Source organism: Lepidochelys kempii, chromosome 5, assembly GCF_965140285.1.
Source record: "Lepidochelys kempii isolate rLepKem1 chromosome 5, rLepKem1.hap1, whole genome shotgun sequence".
NCBI classification, from domain to species: Eukaryota; Metazoa; Chordata; order Testudines; family Cheloniidae; genus Lepidochelys; species Lepidochelys kempii.
This window is the reverse complement of record NC_136384.1, coordinates 21,941,996-21,961,897: the sequence shown is the minus strand read 5'-3', so window position 1 is coordinate 21,961,897 and position 19,902 is coordinate 21,941,996. Positions and strand designations below refer to the sequence as shown.

The following is a 19,902-nucleotide window of genomic DNA, read 5'->3' as shown; positions in this document are numbered from 1 at the left end:
AGCGAAGGGCAACAAAAATGATTAGGGGTCTAGAACACATGACTTATGAGGAGAGGCTGAGGGAGGATTGTTTAGTCTGCAGAAGAGAAGAATGAGGGGGGATTTGATAGCTGCTTTCAACTACCTGAAAGGGGGTTCCAAAGAGGATGGCTCTAGACTGTTCTCAATGGTAGCAGATGACAGAACGAGGAGTAATGGTCTCAAGTTGCAGTGGGGGAGGTTTAGATTGGATATTAGGAAAAACTTTTTCACTATGAGGGTGGTGAAACACTGGAATGCGTTACTTAGGGAGGTGGTAGAATCTCCTTCCTTAGAGGTTTTTAAGGTCAGGCTTGACAAAGCCCTGGCTGGGATGACTTAACTGGGAATTGGTCCTGCTTCGAGCAGGGGGTTGGACTAGATGACCTTCTGGGGTCCCTTCCAACCCTGATATTCTATGATTCTATGATACGTAGAGACTGTCCAGTTTGACCAATGTACATGGCAGAGGGGCATTGCTTGCACATGATGGCATATATCACATTGGTAGATGTGCAGGTGAATGAGCCTCTGATAGTGTGGCTGATGTTATTAGGCCCTGTGATGGTGTCCCCTGAATAGATATGTGGGCACAATTGGCAATGGGCTTTGTTGCAAGGATAGGTTCCTGGGTTAGTGGTTCTGTTGTGTGGTATGTAGTTGCTGGTGAGAATTTGCTTCAGGTTGGGGGGGGCTGTCTGTAGGCAAGTACTGGCCTGTCTCCCAAGATTTGTGAGAGTGATGGGTCCTCCTTCAGGATAGGTTGTAGAGGTTATAGTTGGGGGCTGAAGTGACCAGAACGCCACTATCCATCACCTTCAGCCCCCAACTAAAACCTCTCCCCCCACTGTTCCTCAGACGTTCTTGTTAAACCCTGGATTTGTGCTGGAAATGGCCCACCTTGATTATCATACACATTGTAAGGAGAGTGATCACTTTAGATAAGCTATTACCAGCAGGAGAGTGGGGTGGGGGGAGAGAAAACCTTTTGTAGTGGTAAACACCCATTTTTTCATGGTTTGTATGTATAAGAACATCTTCTGTATTTTCCACAGCATGCATCCGATGAAGTGAGCTGTAGCTCACGAAAGCTTATGCTCAAATAAATTGGTTGGTCTCTAAGGTGCCACAAGTACTCCTTTTCTTTTTGCGAATACAGACTAACACGGCTGGTACTCTGAAACCTGTCATTCTAGCAGCAGATAATCTGCTAAAAACAGCATCACACTGAAACATCTCAAATACAAAGGTCACATACAGGAAGCCAAAAAACAAACAAACCAGATTTATTTTTTAATATTAAGTGGCTTGCTGTAGTTTTGCAACTATATAAACTGATTTGCTGGGTTATCTTCAAATTATACTAATTTATTTTAGTGCCCTCAACATGATAGTTAACATTTTTAATAGATATAGGTGTAACGCTGGCAAATCAGGTGCCAATTTATGCCAAGGTCCCCATGCCTCACTTGGATACTAACAAACATATAGCTGGAATCAGTCTGGTTCACCTGTGTGTTAATATTCATGAAATAGGTATTAGAGTTATAAAAATATGAATAGTGTTTAGGCTTCATTGAATTGTAAATTGCTGCATGCAACAATCTTACTTACAATATCATCTGTATCCCATATTGTAAGGTAATATTTGAGCATTTGCATGATAAGCCTCTGTAACTATGTAAGTCATCAGACAGTAGAGAAACATTAACTAGAGTGAAAAACTAGTCTCCAATAGGACGTTATCTCCCACCTGACAAAGAAGGTCCATCAACAGCATACGAACTACTGTAGAACATTAGAGGACAAAATACTTTGTTGCTCCCCTCCCCCCGCCCTTTCCCCATGAAAAGGAGAGGTGCAAGTGAATTCCTTTCACCAGCTAAATTTGCAACTTGAATCAGAAGGGGGGCGGGGGAGGAGAATAAAAAAGCCCTAACAAGGAGAAAAACTGTATCTCTTTGCTGCTCTAGGGGTGCAGGATTTCTAGGCATAAGCATGGCATCCCCAGCTGCTTAGCCCGGGTTAGCCCTAAGGGACATAATGTTTATTATAAAAGCTTCTATTACCTTTTGAAACTTAAGATAGGAACTCATTTGGGTATCTACATCTACCTGCTTTAAACTTGTAAATAATGCTTATTTCCTTTTCCCAGTTAATAAATCTTTAGATAGTTTATTATAGCATTGGCTACAAGTGCTATCTTTGGTGTTATATCTAAAGTGCAAATGACCTGGGTAAGTGATTTGTCCTTTGGGACTGGGAGTAACCTAAATATTATTAAAAAGAAAAAGGAGTACTAGTGGCACCTTAGAGACTAACAAATTTATTTGAGCATAAGCTTTCGTGAGCTACAGCATCCGATGAAGTGAGCTGTAGCTCACGAAAGCTTATGCTCAAATAAATTTGTTAGTCTCTAAGGTGCCACAAGTACTCCTTTTCTTTTTGCGAATACAGACTAACATGGCTGCTACTCTGAAACCTAAATATTATTGTGATATTTGATGTAAGGGATCATCTATCACAAAGATAAGCTTACCTAGGTGGCAAGATAGATCAGAGTCCACAAGAGGACTGTCCGTGACGCCATATTAAGTCTGTTATCATGCTTGAGGAGTTTATACTTGATAATGGATTGGCAAAATTTAAGTATAGAACTCACAACCAATTTGGGGTTTGTGCCCTGCTTCTTATCAGTCTGCCCAGAGATTGGTACTCATGCTCTTGAGTGACTGCAGGACAGCTTGATGGTGTGACTGAATCAAAACCCCAGATCTAATACACCTGGACTATGCAAATATAACTAAAATTTTGCAGCGCTGATCTATTCAGTTTTTAATATACATTTCAAATCTGAAATTAAAGCTATTTATTTCAAAACGTGTGCTACTTACCAGGCTTTCCAAGACTACTTAACTCTTCTGTAGAGAAATACATAAAAATAATGAAATTACAGTTTTGACAAACAAGAAGGAAAATAAACATTGGTTATAAAAATGATCAACTATCGTATTCTGTATTTAACAGAAACTGAAGGCTAGAAAATCAAGCTCTAAAACCTGGACAAATTATTTAAAAAAAATCTGAATTTTTGTAGTTTAGTAAATTTATCCCTTCACAAGCTTCCACTACACCGCACACACAGAACAAAAAACTACAAGTTGATTTACATCAAATTACGAAATATGATTAGCTACGGTACTCAGATTTCATTATAGTGTCTATATCAGGGAATAGACACAACAGAAACACTAATGGGAAAAATATGTAGTATATACTTCACCGAATTAATCCACAGACATTCAAGCAGCTTTAATGACAAGTGAGAAAACAGATGGAATCACACATTTGAAGATATTTGTTTTTATGAACATTCTAAAATGGCAACATACTAAACAAGAATATATTTATTTAAAAAAGATAAATAAAGACATTTCTGGGATGATTTTCAGAAATGTCAAACATTCACAGGACTCTCTGATTTTTCATTTCAGGGATTTCAATGGGAGCTAAGGGAAAATTTATTTCAAGTGCCCGGAGACAGAGAAATCTAGACAGTCTTCTAGACTCACACCAAAGCAGAGGGCCCACACAAGACCAATCTGACGTTGAAGGTATTCTGTGTAAAGGGCTCAATACTGCAAGGTACTTAGCACCTACATGTTCCATTTACTTTTGGCACTTGGCCCCTCACATAGGCAGAACTAGTTCATAGGGCCTCATCCAAACTCTGTATATTGGTGAAAAAATGCTTCATAATAGCTTAATATTGCACTCTTCCCTGTTTCTTCCAATGTACCTGTTAATATTAGGGCTGTCAAACGATTTTAAAAAAAACAGTCACAATTAATTGCAGTTAAACAATAATAGCATACTAATTTAAATTCAGCATGGAAGTATGTCCTCTGGAATGGCGGTCAAAGCATTAAGGGGCATAAAAATGTTTCACATACCTAGCACGTAAATACCTTGCAACACCAGCTACAAAAGTGCCGTGTGAATGGCTGTTCTCACTTTCAGGTGACATTGTAAAGACGAAACGGGCAGCATTATCTCCCATAAATGTAAACAAACTTGTTTGTCTTAGCAATTGGCTGAACAAGAAGTAGGACTGAGTGGACTTGGAGCCTCTAAAGTTTTACATTTTTTGTTTTCAAGTGCAGTTATGTAAAAAAAAATCTACATTTGTAAGTTGCATGTTCACAATAAAGAGACTGCACTACACTATTTGTATGAGGTGAATTTAAAAATACTATTTCATTTGTTTATCTTTTTTTACAGAGCAAATATTTGTAATAAAAAATAAAAATATAAAGTGAGCACTATACACTTGGTATTCTTTGTTGTAACTGAAATCAATATACTTGAAAATGTAAGAAAACATCCAAAAATATTTATAATACATTTAAATTGGTATTCTGTTATTGTTTAACAGTGTGATTATAACTGTGATTGTGACTTTTTTTAATCTAATTAATTTGTTGAGCAGTAATTGCTTTAGTTAACTGTGATTAACTGACAGCCTTAGTTACTACATATACATATTTTAAAAATTATGCTATGCCTGGTTTGATTGGAAAAGGTTAAATAAAATCTCCCTAAAATCTCTAAGTAAATTTCCTTTTGTACAGAAGCATACCATAAATAATGTATAGTTTAAGTAGTCAAGGTACGATATGGACATTAAGGGCCTGATCCTTGGCTCTCATTACATCCCCTCTGTACCATGAAGCAATGCAAAGAGGAAGTAAAGCTGCCCTAATAGAACAGCTGGAGAAAGGCATAAGGCATTTGTGTAGGCATAAAGCTGGTGTAGAACTGGCAGAACCATCCCAATGCCACCCCCAACACAGAGGACACACTCCAGCAGTCTCTGCTTGCACAGGCCATTGCCAGCCAACATAAGTTATGAGAGTACTGCCGCTGCTCTAATTTACACTAGGTCTGAATCAGCAGCCACTGGTGCCTAGGGAGCTGCGCTTTTCCCAAGGATGTTACCCCTTTGCCTAGCTGAAGACATCCCAGCACCCTCATGTTTCATAAGAATCTGGTAAATTTTTCAAGCTTTGCACATGGCGATAGTGCAGAACCAAAATATTTTTGATGCACAGATGAAGAAAGTAGCTCATGATTTTGTTTAAAATGATAGAACCAGATGCAAAGGAGCAATGGGAAGCACATACATAAGTATCAAATTATGTTGCAAATCAATATGCTAGAGCACATTAAAGCCTTCAACTTCACACACTATTGTAGTTATAGATCCAGCAATCTCCATAATTCCTAGCATTCAGGATTATTTTTAAAGCCACCCACAACCAAAGATTTACTTTACCTTCCGTGCATTCCACTTCCATGGCTTTTCTTCCTTGTATTTTAAGAGAAAAATCTGAGTATAATTCATGCTCTCAATTGGTATACTACCAGAAGACGACAGCAGTTACTGCCAAACTGTACTGCTAAATATGGATAAATATTCATATTTTAAACAGCTCCATCTCTTGGTATTAGCACTGAAAAAATTTGGTTGCCACAGTTGAGGTATATACAATATTAGAGTGAAAATACAAATAAATAGTTATCATAAGTCTAAATTCATATTTACAATTCCAGTGCCTATAAAGACCAGTCTATAAATCATTAGAATATATTTTTCCCACTCTCTAGGTTCCTTTTGCAGGTGTACACATACACACACACACCCAAACAAACTGGATTATACATTTATTTGCCTTCACTGTGGGTAATTTCACTTGGTGCTATTTGTGCTTATGAAGGAAGTGAGCAACTGTAACTCAGTCACCACCACCACCAAAATTCTATAGGTGAAATCTCAATAGTCAGACCGGTCATTCTCTTGTCAAAGCACTGGCCCTATCTTTTGTTCACAAACTAGATGAACTGAATGACTTTTCACTATATACTAGCATGTTCAGAAACTTGATAAATTGCACAGAGATACTAGCAGAGGATCTTTAAGCACTTTAAAAATGTTAAGTTTCTAAAAATCCCTGTGTGCTGGGCAAACTGGAGTTACAGAAAGATTAAGTGACTTGTCCATGGCCATGCACTGGAAGCTTCAAATAGGAATTCTAATGCCAAGTCATCAGGGTTTATTTACCAGCTTTTATTATACGTCAAATGAACAGAACCATTACCTATCATGACTTCTATCTTCTTGCTTTCTTGATTGTCTTGGTCATTAAACACATGACACCAATAGGTCCCCTGATGTTCCATGTCCACATAAGACACCTATATAAAGCATCAGAACCACACATCTCAAAATATATAAAATGCATTTTCAGTTAAACCAATAAAAAGGAAAAATTCATAAAAATTAAGACTAAACATCCTTCACAAGATTTCAAATACAAAAGCCCTGATCCTGCAGCATAGGGATCTGTCTGCATGAAGCTTGTTGCAGGATTGGAGACAAAGAGCTGTACCACAAATCAGGGCTCTTGATTAATCGCAGTTAACTCACGCAATTAACTCAAAAAAATTAATCGTGATTAATCACCATTTTAATCGCACTATTAAACAATAGAATACCAATTGAAATTTATTAAATATTTTGGATGTTCTTCTACGTTTTCATATATATTGTATTCTGTGTTACAATTGAAATCAAAGTGTATATTATTTTTGATTACAAATATTTGCACTGTAAAATGATAAACAAAAGAAATAGTATTTTTCAATTCACCTCATACAACTACTGTAGTGCATGCTCTTTGTCGTGAAGGTGCAATTTACAAATGTACATTTTTTTTGGTTACATAACTGCACTCAAAAACAAAACAATGGAAAACTTCAGAGCCTACAAAGTCCACTCAGTCCTAATTCTTGTTCAGCCAATCACTAAGACAAACAAAAAGAAAAGGAGTACTAGTGGCACCTTAGAGACTAACCAATTTATGTGAGCATGAGCTTTCATGAGCTACAGCTCACTTCATCGGATGCATTCAGTGGAAAACACAGTGAGGAGATTTATATACACACAGAACATGAAAAAATGGGTGTTACCAGCAGGAGAGTGGGGTGGGGGGGAACCTTTTGTAGTGATAATCAAGGTGGGCCATTGCCAGCAGTTAACAGGAACATCTGAGTGAACTTGCAGGCTCTACGATATTACATTGTTTTCTTTTTGAATGCAGTTATTTTTGTACACAATTATACATTCGTAAATTCAACTTTAATGATAAAGTGATTGCACTACAGTACTTGTATTAGGTAAATTGAAAAATACTGTTTCTTTTGTTTTTACAGTGCAAATATTTGTAATCAAAAATAAACAAAGTGAGCACTGTACACTTTGTATTCTGTGTTGTAATTGAAATCAATATATTTGAAAATCTAGAAAACATCCACAAATATTTAAATAAATGGTATTCTATTATTGTTTAATCACATGATTAATTTGTTTAATTGCTGACAACCCTACTACAAATCTATCTTGCTGATCTGAGATTAATTAAGCATGGAATACTACAGCTCAGGTGAGTTGAGAAAAATATTTGCCACATACAACATTCTCAGGTATGGCATAGAGAAAAGGTGCTGCAAACATTTAGTCCAAAATATAATCAATAAATGCATCCTACATCTCTTTGTAGCCTTCTGTTAAATTAAAGTCACTCTAGCCTGGGATACAAAAGTATCTTCCATGGCCTCCAACCAATTAATACCACCAGAGACACTGTTCCCCTAATTAAACTTATTTTAGAACTCTGCTCTCCAAAGGGACTCAAAACTACTATGGAAATACTAGCAATGGGACACCAAAAAATTGAAAGTGTTCTTATGCTATCTCATGGCTAAATGATTCTTATAATTTAAAGTCTCTGAGGCAAATAACTAAGATAAAAGTGGTTAAATTAGTTTAACCCCTCAATAACTTACCTTATATACCTTTCTGTTCCCATTTGTCAACAGAAGTCCATTTCTGAACCACTGGTAATGAGGAACTGGGTTTCCAACAGCACCACACTCTAGAACCAATGTGTCCCCTACCATCAGGTTTTGTGATTGGGGCTGAATGCAGATATGTATCTTGTTTTCAGGCAAACCAACCAAGCTTCCTTAAATTTAAAAAAAACAAGAAAGAGAGAGAAAAAACACACATACAAAAAGAATTCACTGAGAAGCAAGCCCAAGCTTTTTTACTGCTCTGTCTTAAATAGGGGAGAGTCTGAGACAAAGAGAGGTGGAGAATGATTAGTTTGCCTTTTATTTACTTCAATTTCACCATATAAGGAGGTACCTCTCCTAGTCTCTAGACTGTGACAAACTATTATTATTAATAATGTTTATTACAGTAGTGCCTAAGGACCTTAAAAATACAGTGAAAACAAACCATTAACCTTTTCCATACAAATCAGATCATCAACAACCAGACTTGCCCCAGCTCCGCTCCCACATCATCCTAACCACCTACAACAAAAATACTGCACACAGAGACCCCAAACCTCAGCCTGTTCCAGACTTCTGCTCAAACAGAAGGGCTTTGCAGCATGCCCTAAACAGCAGCAAATTCAGACGATTTTGGAATGGAGAAAGGAGAAAGAGCAAATTAGGGACCCTCACAACTGAGAGCAGCTGCCTCTCTAATAAAACCAAGGACTCTAATACCTCTGTGGATCACAACTACAGTAGTATGGCATGGGAAAAGTGCCTCTTTCAGGTAGGGAGGACTCAAGATATTTAGGGCTTGGCAAGTCAAAACCAAAACTTGGACATCCACCCAAAACTCAAAGGCAGTCAGTGAGGGTTCAAGAACACCAATATCATGTGCTCACAGCAAGATAAAGCACTGAACCACTGTATTCTGTTTCATCTTCTGTTTCCAAATAGATTTAAAGTGTAATACACGTACGCTGCAGTAATCTAATCTAAGTGACAGGGTGGGGATAACAATAATGAGAGCTGCATCCTACTGAAGGGGACACCATTTCTAGATCAGACCAAGATGAAAAGCCATCCTGGACACTACTCCGGTAAGATTGTGTAACAGTAGATAGGGGTTTAATGAGACTTAACCTTTCAATCCTTCAGGTAACTTGAAAATCTTTCTGGCCAACTATATTATATCCCAAATATATTACTCCATCCTCAGCTGAAATGAGATCCCCTCATTTTCAACAATGAGTAAACATGGAAGGCATATTTGAAAACATTCCCTCTTTGAAAAGACATGGTTCAAAAAATTAATTCCTCTTCCCATTCATGTTTTACATTCCTAAATTTAGTCATCAATAAGATAGTAAAGCCAGTTTTGATACCTCGCTGTTCATCACACACAGGGCCAAATGCAACAAGCCTTTCATGAATAAAATTCCACTGATTTTAGTGAGAGTTTTGCACAAAGGACTCGAAAGACTGAGCCATTACTCTACAGTATGTTTACTGCTATTCTGTCTACATAGCACCAATGAAGACTGTTACCAGTCTATAGACTATCCAATTTAAACCAATGTTTTAAAAAATGACTTGTGATTTTGGGTCCCTTTATATTTGGTTGACAGGGTCTGATTTCCAGAAAGTGCCAAGCCTCCACCCTCTGAAAACCAGGCCTCTTTAAGGCATTTAAAGTTGTAGGCATCCAAAAATTGAGGCACCCAAAAATTACTAGTCAGTTTTTAAAATCTTGGCCCTTAGTGATTACATATTTTCCAGCTTCACTTTATTTCCCGTCTCACTCACTTTTTGATGTACCCCTCATCTAAACAACAGTAGGCAAAACTTACAATATCACTACACAAACTGGTTAGCGACATTGCCAGAAAAATGAACGTGTTGGAACAATCCTCAACACCATAAGACCAATCGGCTTTGCCAGCAAAGATTAAGACTGACATAAGCAAAAAGCAATAAAATCATTATCTCACAATCCAGATGGGAAAAGAGGGGTAACATAACAGAGTTCATTTAATACAACTTTGATCATAATCTTCATACTGGAAAATGGTTGATATATATTTGTCAGTTATCAATTTCTACATAAGTGTGGCAGGAAAGTATTATTTTGGCTCCATATGTAACAAAATTGATTCATTCAATTTATGGGCCAGATTCTCACTTGGTGTATCACCACCGAAGTCAATAAAGCTGCACCACTTTACACCAGCTGAGGATCTGGTCCATTATTCATAGCAGTCCAAACTGAACTCTCTCTATGTTAATACATACAGCGAATAGACAGAAAAGTTAATATTGCAAACAACAGATAATCACTCTTTCCTCTAGGGACCAGCATGCACTGCTGGAGGATTGGAAAACCAATCCTCCTTTTATCCAGATTTTTCTTTGCAATTCATATTGGAAATAATACTGTTAAGGACCTGATTTTGAGTACTTTCTGCAAGCTTCTCAGCACCCTTAGCTCCTGTTGAAGTCATTAGGAGGTTTAAGGGACTTAGTACATTGTAGATGCAGCTCTGCATCTCCCACAATTGGGATCAGTAGTATATGTTTCCAACATATAACTTTCAGTATGCTTTTATGTATATATTTTATCAACTGCAGCTATACCTGTTAAAGGATTCTTAGAGTGAGATTTAGATAGAAGATTTCACTGAGGACGTGTTCAGCATCTAAAAAGAAGTGTACCACCACTGAAATGTCTCCCATAAGTTCTGTTTACCTGAACACATAACACTATATTTAATAGCGTTAGTTGACAACTCCCAACAATGTTATAAGCCCCAGTACCACTTTGTGATCTATTATAGGACATTAATTCAACTACGGAATATTCAAGGCTGAATGCTCTTCTGTAGGAAGCTCCTCCAGTGTTACAAATTGAATGCTCATGATGTACTACCACCACAGCATGCAGGGATCAGCATCTTAACTCTGAAACTTTGACAGCTGTTGTTGCTGAAGCAGAACTACAACTGTTTGCCACAGAAACCAGCTGCAGTTCAGATTCTGACCCTTTTGGTGCCCCCAAAGTATATTTTCAGTGCAGTGGAGTATATTATGCTTTAAGGATATGCTACTGTTGGCTTTATTTGCTGGTTTTGACTTTCAATGAAACAAGAGTAAGCATTACCAACATAAAATATTTTGATTACAGGTAAACCAAACATAGGATTTTGTTTTTTTCGGTTAAAAACAAAAAACCCTAATCCAGGACACAACTTGCCTGCTTGCCTACATTGTTGTGGTTCACATAAAATTAAATCCAGATTCAAACAACTCCGGGTTTATTTTTACAAGACCCCAAAACCTAGCTGACATGGTTTTGTATAACCAAAACCGAGTCTTCCTGTTTCATCCTCAATACTTATTTGATATATTTATATATTAGATGCTTCTTAGCACAAAGCTATTATCTGAAAGACATTTAAAACTGGAGAGAGGGATTTAAAAATTAAATGGTTAACAGTGTGGCTACCTGAGAAATGCATTCTGTAGATTTCAGGATTAGTGGTTTAAATATAAAGCAATGGAAGTTACACTTTTGGACTATTTACTTATACCCTCTTCACTCTCTCAATGGTGATTGTGAAGAGTTGCATGGCACCCCCTGACCTGCCTGCAGGGATGTGCATGCATGAACTAAATTCCTCTCACCACCAGTTTATGTTGCTGCAGATGGCTGGCAGTGAACATTTTAGGGGGTTACAGTGAAACTGCAATATTGTCACCAAGTTTAGCGTGTCAATATTTGTTTAATTCAAATAGCCAAGTTTGACAGTGAATCTATTAACAACAACAGAATTAATGGGCTCTTCTATAGTACTAGAAGTGCTTTATAAACACCACTCACCTCTTTGTTCTGACTCCTAGATAAAGTTTCTTCCTAAACAAAACTGTGTTCACAAATATATTAATATAGAAACTGATAAAATATTGAGATTAAATACATTTCTATTGTATATACAGAAGCAACTTCACTGTGAGGAATTTAAATATGCATGGGATGTCTGGTAAAATTAAAAAAAACAACAACAAAAAAACCCACGGTAGCAAGTGCAGACTTTCCCAGAAAGAAAACATCATGAAGCTTGTGTGGTCACTCATGTCATGCTGATAATAGCTCATCTTAATTAATTAGCCTCTTACAGTTTGTATGGCAAATTCCACCTTCTCTGTATGTGTATATATCTTCTTACTATATGTTCCATTCAATGCATCCGATGAAGTGGGACGTAGCCCACGAAAGCTTATGCTCTAATAAATTTGTTAGTCTCTAAGGTGCCACAAGTACTCTCTGATACAGACTAACACAGCTGCTACTCTGAAACCTGTCATCTCAATGTGTTTAAATTTAAGGTACAGAATATGCAGACACATGTTGGCATCTAACCTGACAATCACTTGTGGATTAAGAGCTCATAACAATATGTATTGTATGCATTGACTCCCTTTGTCCCATTCTACAATGTCCGAGCAACACAGCGTGTACAGCACGCTGTATTTCAGAGATCCTACAAAATATATGCTCGAGCAAGAGATAAGAGAGTTAAAGACTAACTAGAAGCTTCAACTAATTTTCACATTTTGGGGGGAATTAAGTCAGAACCTCCAATTTCTTTCCTTAAGGTGATCTGCAAAGGAAAACAAAAATTGCCCTCTTTGAATAGCAGTTGAGTACTCCATTGAAATCTCTTATGGGCATCCCAGAAAAAAGATTGAAAGAAAGGCCCAAGTCCTAGTATTCTGCATTAGAAAATCAGATCTCATCTACTCTGATTTTCCAGAAAGCTGATTAATAACTAGAGAGCAAACAAAATTATGGCTTCCTTGGTGCAAAGGAGGTAGCGCTGGCTGAAAATTTACTGACAGAACTGTTTTCCATCAGAAAGTATCAATTTGACAAAATTGAAACATTTCTGGGAACTGTGAAGTCTCACTTTGGTGGAGAGGAGTCTAACGAGCCTAGTTCAGCCTTAACAAGGCATCCTGTAAGGCTTCCCCTGCATGGATTGGGCGGGTGTGGGGGGAAGAGCTTAAAAAGGGAAAACCTGCTGCAAGAAGGCTGCTATACCTCAGAGATTGCTGACCACAGACAGAAATCAGCCAAGAGAGATACTTGCAGGCCTTAGCCACCCCTGAAACTGCGTGGACCAGCTGATAAACCAGATGCCCCAAGAGGAGGTACTGGAGGTAGACCAGCTGAAAAGGCAAGCCCCAAAGGGCTGACCCCAGAAAGACTACCTGACTAGAGACAGGCAAGCTTTGCCTTTCTTTTCCTGTGATTTCTCTTTCTTACGCAAGGGAAAGAGAGAGAAATGGACCTTTCTTTTGTTTGGAGAACGCCTCATGTGGTACAAACAGGGGGAGAGCATCATAAATAACTTGGGTTGGGATCTGGTCTGGACTCAGGGAATCCCCAACCTCCACAGAAATGTATTAACTTCCTGTGAAAATTTTGATGAAATTATCAAAACATTTTCTTTTGACTTACTCTTTTGAGATAATATAAACAAAAGAGCAACAGGTTTCCTTTTCATAAAGTGCAAATGAAATATTTTTGTAATAATTTCAAATATTGACTTTGTCCTGATTTGGGACAAAACCAAAGTTTAAAAATCTCAGAATTTCCTGCAGGACAGAAACTCTGAAAGGAGGTGAAACTCGAACAATTGTGATGGGAAGGAATTTTTAGGCAAATTGTTTTTATTAACTTCTCAGATGCCTGACAAACAATCAGTTTAGAAAGCTCCCCCTTGTGCTCTTAGAACTCCAGTAAAAAGAGAAGGTAGGACTGGCTATTCTTGAAACACGATTAAACAAAAAAAAACAAAAAACAAAAAAGCATTTTACCCCTGTAAAAGCCATACAGACCTTCAGGCTTTCTTTATATATGCCAAAAGGAAATAAAACAACACAAAGTGGGTTTCCCTTTTTCAGATTACCTTTGAAGACCAGAGCAACTGTCACTGAAGGTTCTCCATTACACAGGTTGTGAGCAACCCCGACATGGACCCTCACAGCCAGTCTCCCCTTTGCATAGGGGAAAAAAAACCCAAAACCATCCATAACATTCAGGACCATTGTCAAGGGACTCTCAATGGCTGTGGAGGACGACTGGTTTCCCCTTAGTCTGCACATTCTATTACTTTTTATGATCTCCCCATGCAAAGCTCACTGTTGAGGAAGGAAATGAGCTACTGTAAAGGCTGACAGGCTTACCATCCAACTTTCAACACTGGTCAACTTAAAATTTGCTAAGTCTATTGCTAGTGTTATTGAACTGCAGAAACACACTATTACTAGTGTTATTGAACTGCAGAAACATACACCTATGTGAGGAAGTCACACTGACAATTTAGTACTTTATATCAGCTTGCAGTGGTTTGTTGTTTCGGACACTTTGATTGCAGAGTTCTGTCACCTCTTGACCTAACAGACATCTGTATGTTTCCAAGTTCCTTGGGTTGGTACAGATTTAAACTATGTCTCCCCGTGTGTGGATGATGGGAGGCAAAACAGTTGTACCACACATGCTACAAATTCTAGAGTCATAACCAGCGTTCATTTGCTGCAATTCTGCAGCTGCAGAAATTACCATTTATCCAATGTCCCACAAAATCCAAGTCAAACTGCTTCTCTAACTAGTCAAAGAATTAGTAAGGGTTAGCATCAGTTGTAAACAGAGGGGTTCAAAGCCTCCTTCCTGGGTGTTTATGTCCTGACTGCTCAACAAATAAAAGTAGTAGGAGTGCAGCAAACATGCCAACCCAGGGCCATTGAGAGTTGCTGCCTCCTTCTTTGGGTTCATTATTTCTTATTTAAATTTAATCAGAGCCCAATGGATGGCACCTCAGTTGCTTAGCTTAAGATACAGAAATGGTGCAAGGTTTGTCCTTTCTACCCTCCGGTGGAGCAGGGTTAGGGGAATGGATGGAAAACATTTCTTAGGTAAAGTTGCAAGTGGAGGTTTTCAAAAAGGCCTAAGGAAATCAGGTGTCCAACTCCCATTAGGGATCTAAATAACATTTAAAAAAAGTAAGCGTTTAAAGTATTAAAATTGTACCATTTAAACATTTAACTGTTAGGCTCTGCTGCCTCCCCAGGCGCCAAGGATCTTGGCTGCTACCCCAGTGCCTAGAGACTCCACTCACTGCTGGGCCCATGCTTGGAGTCCTGGCTGCCGTCCCACGTGCCCAGCTCCTGCCCTGGGGCTGGCGGCGGGCATGGGGCCGGTGGCGGGGAGGACCTGTGGCACGGGGGGGAGGTGGCAGTCAGGACCCATGGCACGGGGGATGGGGGGCAGCCGGAGTTTAAATGTTAACCAGAACACCTTACCAACAAGACAGTTAATTGGTTAATATTTTACATCCCTAACTCCTATTAGCCTTTGAAAATGCCAGCTGGCAAGTATAAGGGCCACATACATACTGAGTAAAGTCACTATATAAGCACATGGTATTATATAAGGAAAGCTGAATAAAGATCCTTCTGGATTCCAGCACCACTGCGCCTAGACTTCTTCCCAGCCCCGTAGGCTCAGTTTGTTGCCTCATTATATCTTACAATGTCTGGAAAACACTAAAGGCGCTAAAAGCTAGCCATCCCCCTCCTCTCACAGGCTTCTTGCTTTAGACACATATACGTCTGTTAAATAAAACTTCATTGTGACTTTAATTTCATCGGAGAGGGGGAAAGAGGAGAAAAGAATGTTAATGTTTTGTTGCCAATGCGATACAGTGCATTGCTTTCTATTTGTATCTATCCAGGCTTGGCAGAATTCAATTTTTTTTTTAATAATTTCAATGGCTATATCAATGTTTTTTGTAAGCTTTTTTATTTTTCTCTATCTTAGTTTCACAGTTCTGCAAAAATTATGGGGTTTTAAGCATTTTTTTCATCAATTTAAATGTTCATAGTTCCAGGAAATTGGGGGAGGTCAGATAATTATTAATTACAGTAGACTTTGCGATTCAAAAAGTTTAAGCTTTATAATCACTAAAAAACAATTTGTCAACATCAATTTCTCAACATCACATGTCAAAATATACAAAGTAAATATCCTTAAATCAAATTCTAAGTTCTCAAGTAGCATTCTTCTTACTTTGCCTCTATAAATTTGTTAACTTTTTTGTGTACAATGAAATCAATGCTTACAGACATTTACTGATAATCTAATCTCTTCGTGCCTCTCTCATATTATATATGTCATAAATATAAAGGGAAGGCTAACCACCTTTAAATCCCTCCTGGCCAGAGGAAAAAACCCTTTCACCTGTAAAGGGTTAAGAAGCTAAAGCTAACCTTGCTAGCACCTGACCAAAATGACCAATGAGGAGACAAGAGACTTTCAAAGCTGGGGGGAGGAAACAAAGCGTTCTCTCTGTCTGTGTGTTGCTTTTGCCAGGACCAGAGCAGGAATGCAGGTCATAACTCCTGTAAAGAGTTAATAAGCAATCTAGTTAGAGATGCATTAGATTCTGTTTTGTTTAAATGGCTGATAAAATAAGTTGTGCTGAATGGAATGTATATTCCTGTTTTTGTGTCTTTTTGTAACTTAAGGTTTTGCCTAGAGGGATTCTCTGTGTTTTGAATCTGATTACCCTGTAAGGTATTTACCATCCTAATTTTATAGAGGTGATTCTTTTACTTTTTCTCCAATTAAAATTCTTCTTTTAAGAAACTGATTGCTTTTTCATTTGTTCTTAAGATCCAAGGATTTGGGTCTGTGTTCACCTATGCAAATTGGTGAGGATTTTTATCAAGCCTTCCCCAGGAAAGGGGGTGTAGGGTTTGGGAGGATTTTGGGGGGAAAGACGTTTCCAAGTGGGCTCTTTCCCTATTATATATTTGTTAGACATTTGGTGGTGGCAGCAATAAAGTCCAGGGGAAAAAGGTAAAACAGTTTGTACCTTGGAGAAGTTTTAACCTAAGCGGTAAAAATAAGCTTAGGGGGCTCTTCATGTAGGTCCCCACATCTGTACCCTAGAGTTCAGAGTGGGGAAGGAACCTTGACTATATATATATCCATTGCCCTTTAATTGTCAGAACTTGTGTTACTTAGGTGAAACACTTGTGTTGTTTTTTTCTGGTTTTTTTTGCGTGAGGGGCAGTTAGTTTCTCTCTGCAGTTTTACTAAATAGCCATGACCCAGTTCACGGTCTATGGGAGCCAATGTTACAATCAGGATGATTTAAGACTGTTAAAAAATAGCTGCACTTTTGGTGAAGTGGGAGAAGACAATTGTTCAGATAATATCAAATTGAATAATTCTTTAATTTCAGATGTTAAAAAGGTCTCTGTTTTAGCATTAGTCCTTGCAACATTAGTAAAAGTTTGATCAGTGTTCCCTACACTCTTCTCCTGTCTGGAGTAACATTGTAAGCAGAACACTCCTGTAGTTCAAAAAGCCTACAGGAAAGTACCGCCTATGAGTTGCATAATAAAGTAAAATAAATTCTCTCTTTACAGATTGAAGACGATTTGCTTGCTTTTTTAACTTTGCACATTTCACCTCATCAGTAGGCTCAGTGAAATGCCAAAACTTCCAAGCAAGGCCGTTAACAAACAGTAAAAATGTTGCTATTTGTTACAGATGAACAACTGTCATTACAAAAGTTCTATGGACTACCCTACCAAAATAACCACCAAAACCACACAGCCTCTGAAACTGGAAGCAATGAATGGTGTTAGCACAATAAGGCCTATAAAGTGGACTGCAAATAAAAGAAAGCCTGCACACTCTCCTCAACTTTGGTAGCAACTAAATGGATACAAGTGAGCAGATTTTAATCTTTGCATCTTAGTTTTCTCTTCCCCTTTATTTATTCCTTTCTTCCTGCATTCTTGTTTTCCACATTAACATTACGTAATTTATGCATGATTTTCCTACCACAGGTAAATGTGAACCATATCTGTGACTTACCTGACTATCTATCATTAGTATAATTAACTGTTTAGTTGTAAACTTACAAGAATTCTAGTCACACAGAAAATACTAACTCTTTATTTTACTCAGTTTATAAAATAGACAAACACTGGATGCAAAAAAATACTTGTCTACATTGTCACTTTTTTTTTTTAAACTTACCACTCCACACATCGGTTTATATTCTCCTAAGTACTGTGTGTTAGGACTAGTTCATAAATTAATCTCCCTCTCAATTTCTCTACTGCTCTGGAGAGGGTGTAGAGACTGTTCTAGGTCTATATTTGGTGCAGCACATGTCTGCTGATGTGCCAGCACACTATGCTGAAGCCTGGCAGGCACATTGGGAGGGATGGAGTCAAGGCTACACCTATTCTACCATTCCCACCTACTTTGGGGGGGGAACAACAATACATAGCAAGCTCTGCAGAACCCGTTTTCCCTCCGTCTCTATATGCCGTGATATGGGTAGCCAGCACAAGGCAGTGAGGCATAAAACACCCACTTCACTAACTTGTATAATCATGAGTGCAGGGCCATAATCTGGGCTTTAGCTAATTAAGTCGTTACAGCAAGTCAAAGACACTTTCATAGCAGACTGAATTTGTCAGATGCGTATTTACTTTAAGCCTACTGAATTATGATCTGGTTCATCTTCCCCACCCCCAGATCCGAACAGAGGGGCCCCATTGTGAAAGGCATTTGCAACTCACCATAAGACACTCCCTGGAGATCACAAACGTCCAGTTGTGCCCACCGACTGAACACAAAGGAAGAATCGCTGTTCACTCGACAGATGTAAAACCCAGAATCATTTACACTCACTGGGTTAAAAATCAACTCTGGGGAAGTCCCATGTGGAACCTGTGTTACATATGAGCCACAGAAAAACTTAACTTAGACTGACTGGTGCTGGTTTGGGGTAAACATTAGAATATTTGTTTCTAGCAAGGACAGTACTCCTGACTACTAGTGCAGCAAAAGACTATACATGAAAATAAATTTACCTTTAGCAGATAAGAATCAAAACTATATAGTAAATAGTGCAATTATTATACACATTTTAGTAACTTGGAGACAATCTCTATCTGGATCAAACTAATTTAACATGTTGCTTAAGGCCTAAAAGTGATCTAACACTAGATCTTAAAAATGGACTTTAATATCATTGCTAATGTAAGAGTTCATCAATAGGCATTCCTCTTACAGGAAGATACACCTGGATAAGGGGTGGGGTGGGGGGCATTGGAGAAAAGTTGTGTTCCTTTTTAACTGCGGAATGCTACTCAGGCTATAGGAATATGGGGCGGGTGCAGGAATTTAAATTTGACCGCTTTTGGAGGGACACGTTAAGCACATGATGTTATGAGAAAAGACAGCACACCCTCGCCATAACGAACCCCTGGGGATCCAAGCCATTTGACCATTATAGCCAGAGGTTCATTATAGCAAAAGAGAGGGCGGACACAGCAGGGACAGCAGAGCTCCTCCAGCAGGAGCTAATACCTCCTTCAGCCGCAGTGGTCCTGGGGCCAGAAGAACTCACTCTGTGACCCTGCTGATTATTGGAGTGGCCTGTGCCGCTGTTTTCCCCCATTTTGCACGCCCCTGGGAATAGGGCCATCCCTAGCTATTCTGGGGCCCTACGCAGCCCCCCTGCAGGGGGGGACAGGCCTCTGCGGGGGTGGGAGGGGCTGTCTTGGGGCGTGGGGGGAACCACTCCCCAGCAGTCACTGGTGGCGCGACTGGGGCTGGGTCCCTGCACTTCCCGCTGCCGGTGAGCGCAGGCCCAGCCCTGCTACACTCCTCAGCGGTGGGAAGAGGCAGGGCTGGAGCAGAGCAGGGCGGGGGCTTTAGGGAAGGGGTGGAGTCAGGGCAGGGCTGGGGTGAAGCAGGGGTGGGAAGAGGCGGGGCTGGGGCAGGGGGCCTGGGAAAGAGGCGGGGCTGGGGCTGGACCAGCATGCAGCTGCGCAGGGCATCAGGAAATTTGGTGCCCCAAGTTTCCTGGTGCCCTACGTAGCTGTGTACTTTGC

At 39.1% G+C, this 19,902-nt stretch overlaps 1 protein-coding gene across 4 annotated transcripts in view; it reads right to left on the bottom strand.

The window, feature by feature from the left end:
- MALT1 (MALT1 paracaspase) overlaps positions 1-19,902 on the bottom strand; it is an 81,595-nt gene that overhangs the window by 40,692 nt on the left and 21,001 nt on the right. For 2 of the 4 annotated variants that reach the window (XM_073343639.1, XM_073343637.2), the window contains exons 4-8: positions 18,583-18,733; positions 7,924-8,102; positions 6,177-6,273; positions 5,354-5,386; positions 2,913-2,939 (exon numbers count right to left, since the gene is read on the bottom strand). In XM_073343639.1, coding sequence (XP_073199740.1) covers positions 2,913-2,939; positions 5,354-5,386; positions 6,177-6,273; positions 7,924-8,102; positions 18,583-18,733 — 487 coding nt within the window. The remainder of the gene's footprint in view (positions 1-2,912; positions 2,940-5,353; positions 5,387-6,176; positions 6,274-7,923; positions 8,103-18,582; positions 18,734-19,902) is intronic. The other 2 variants (XM_073343640.1, XM_073343638.2) reach the window with 1 other exon arrangement.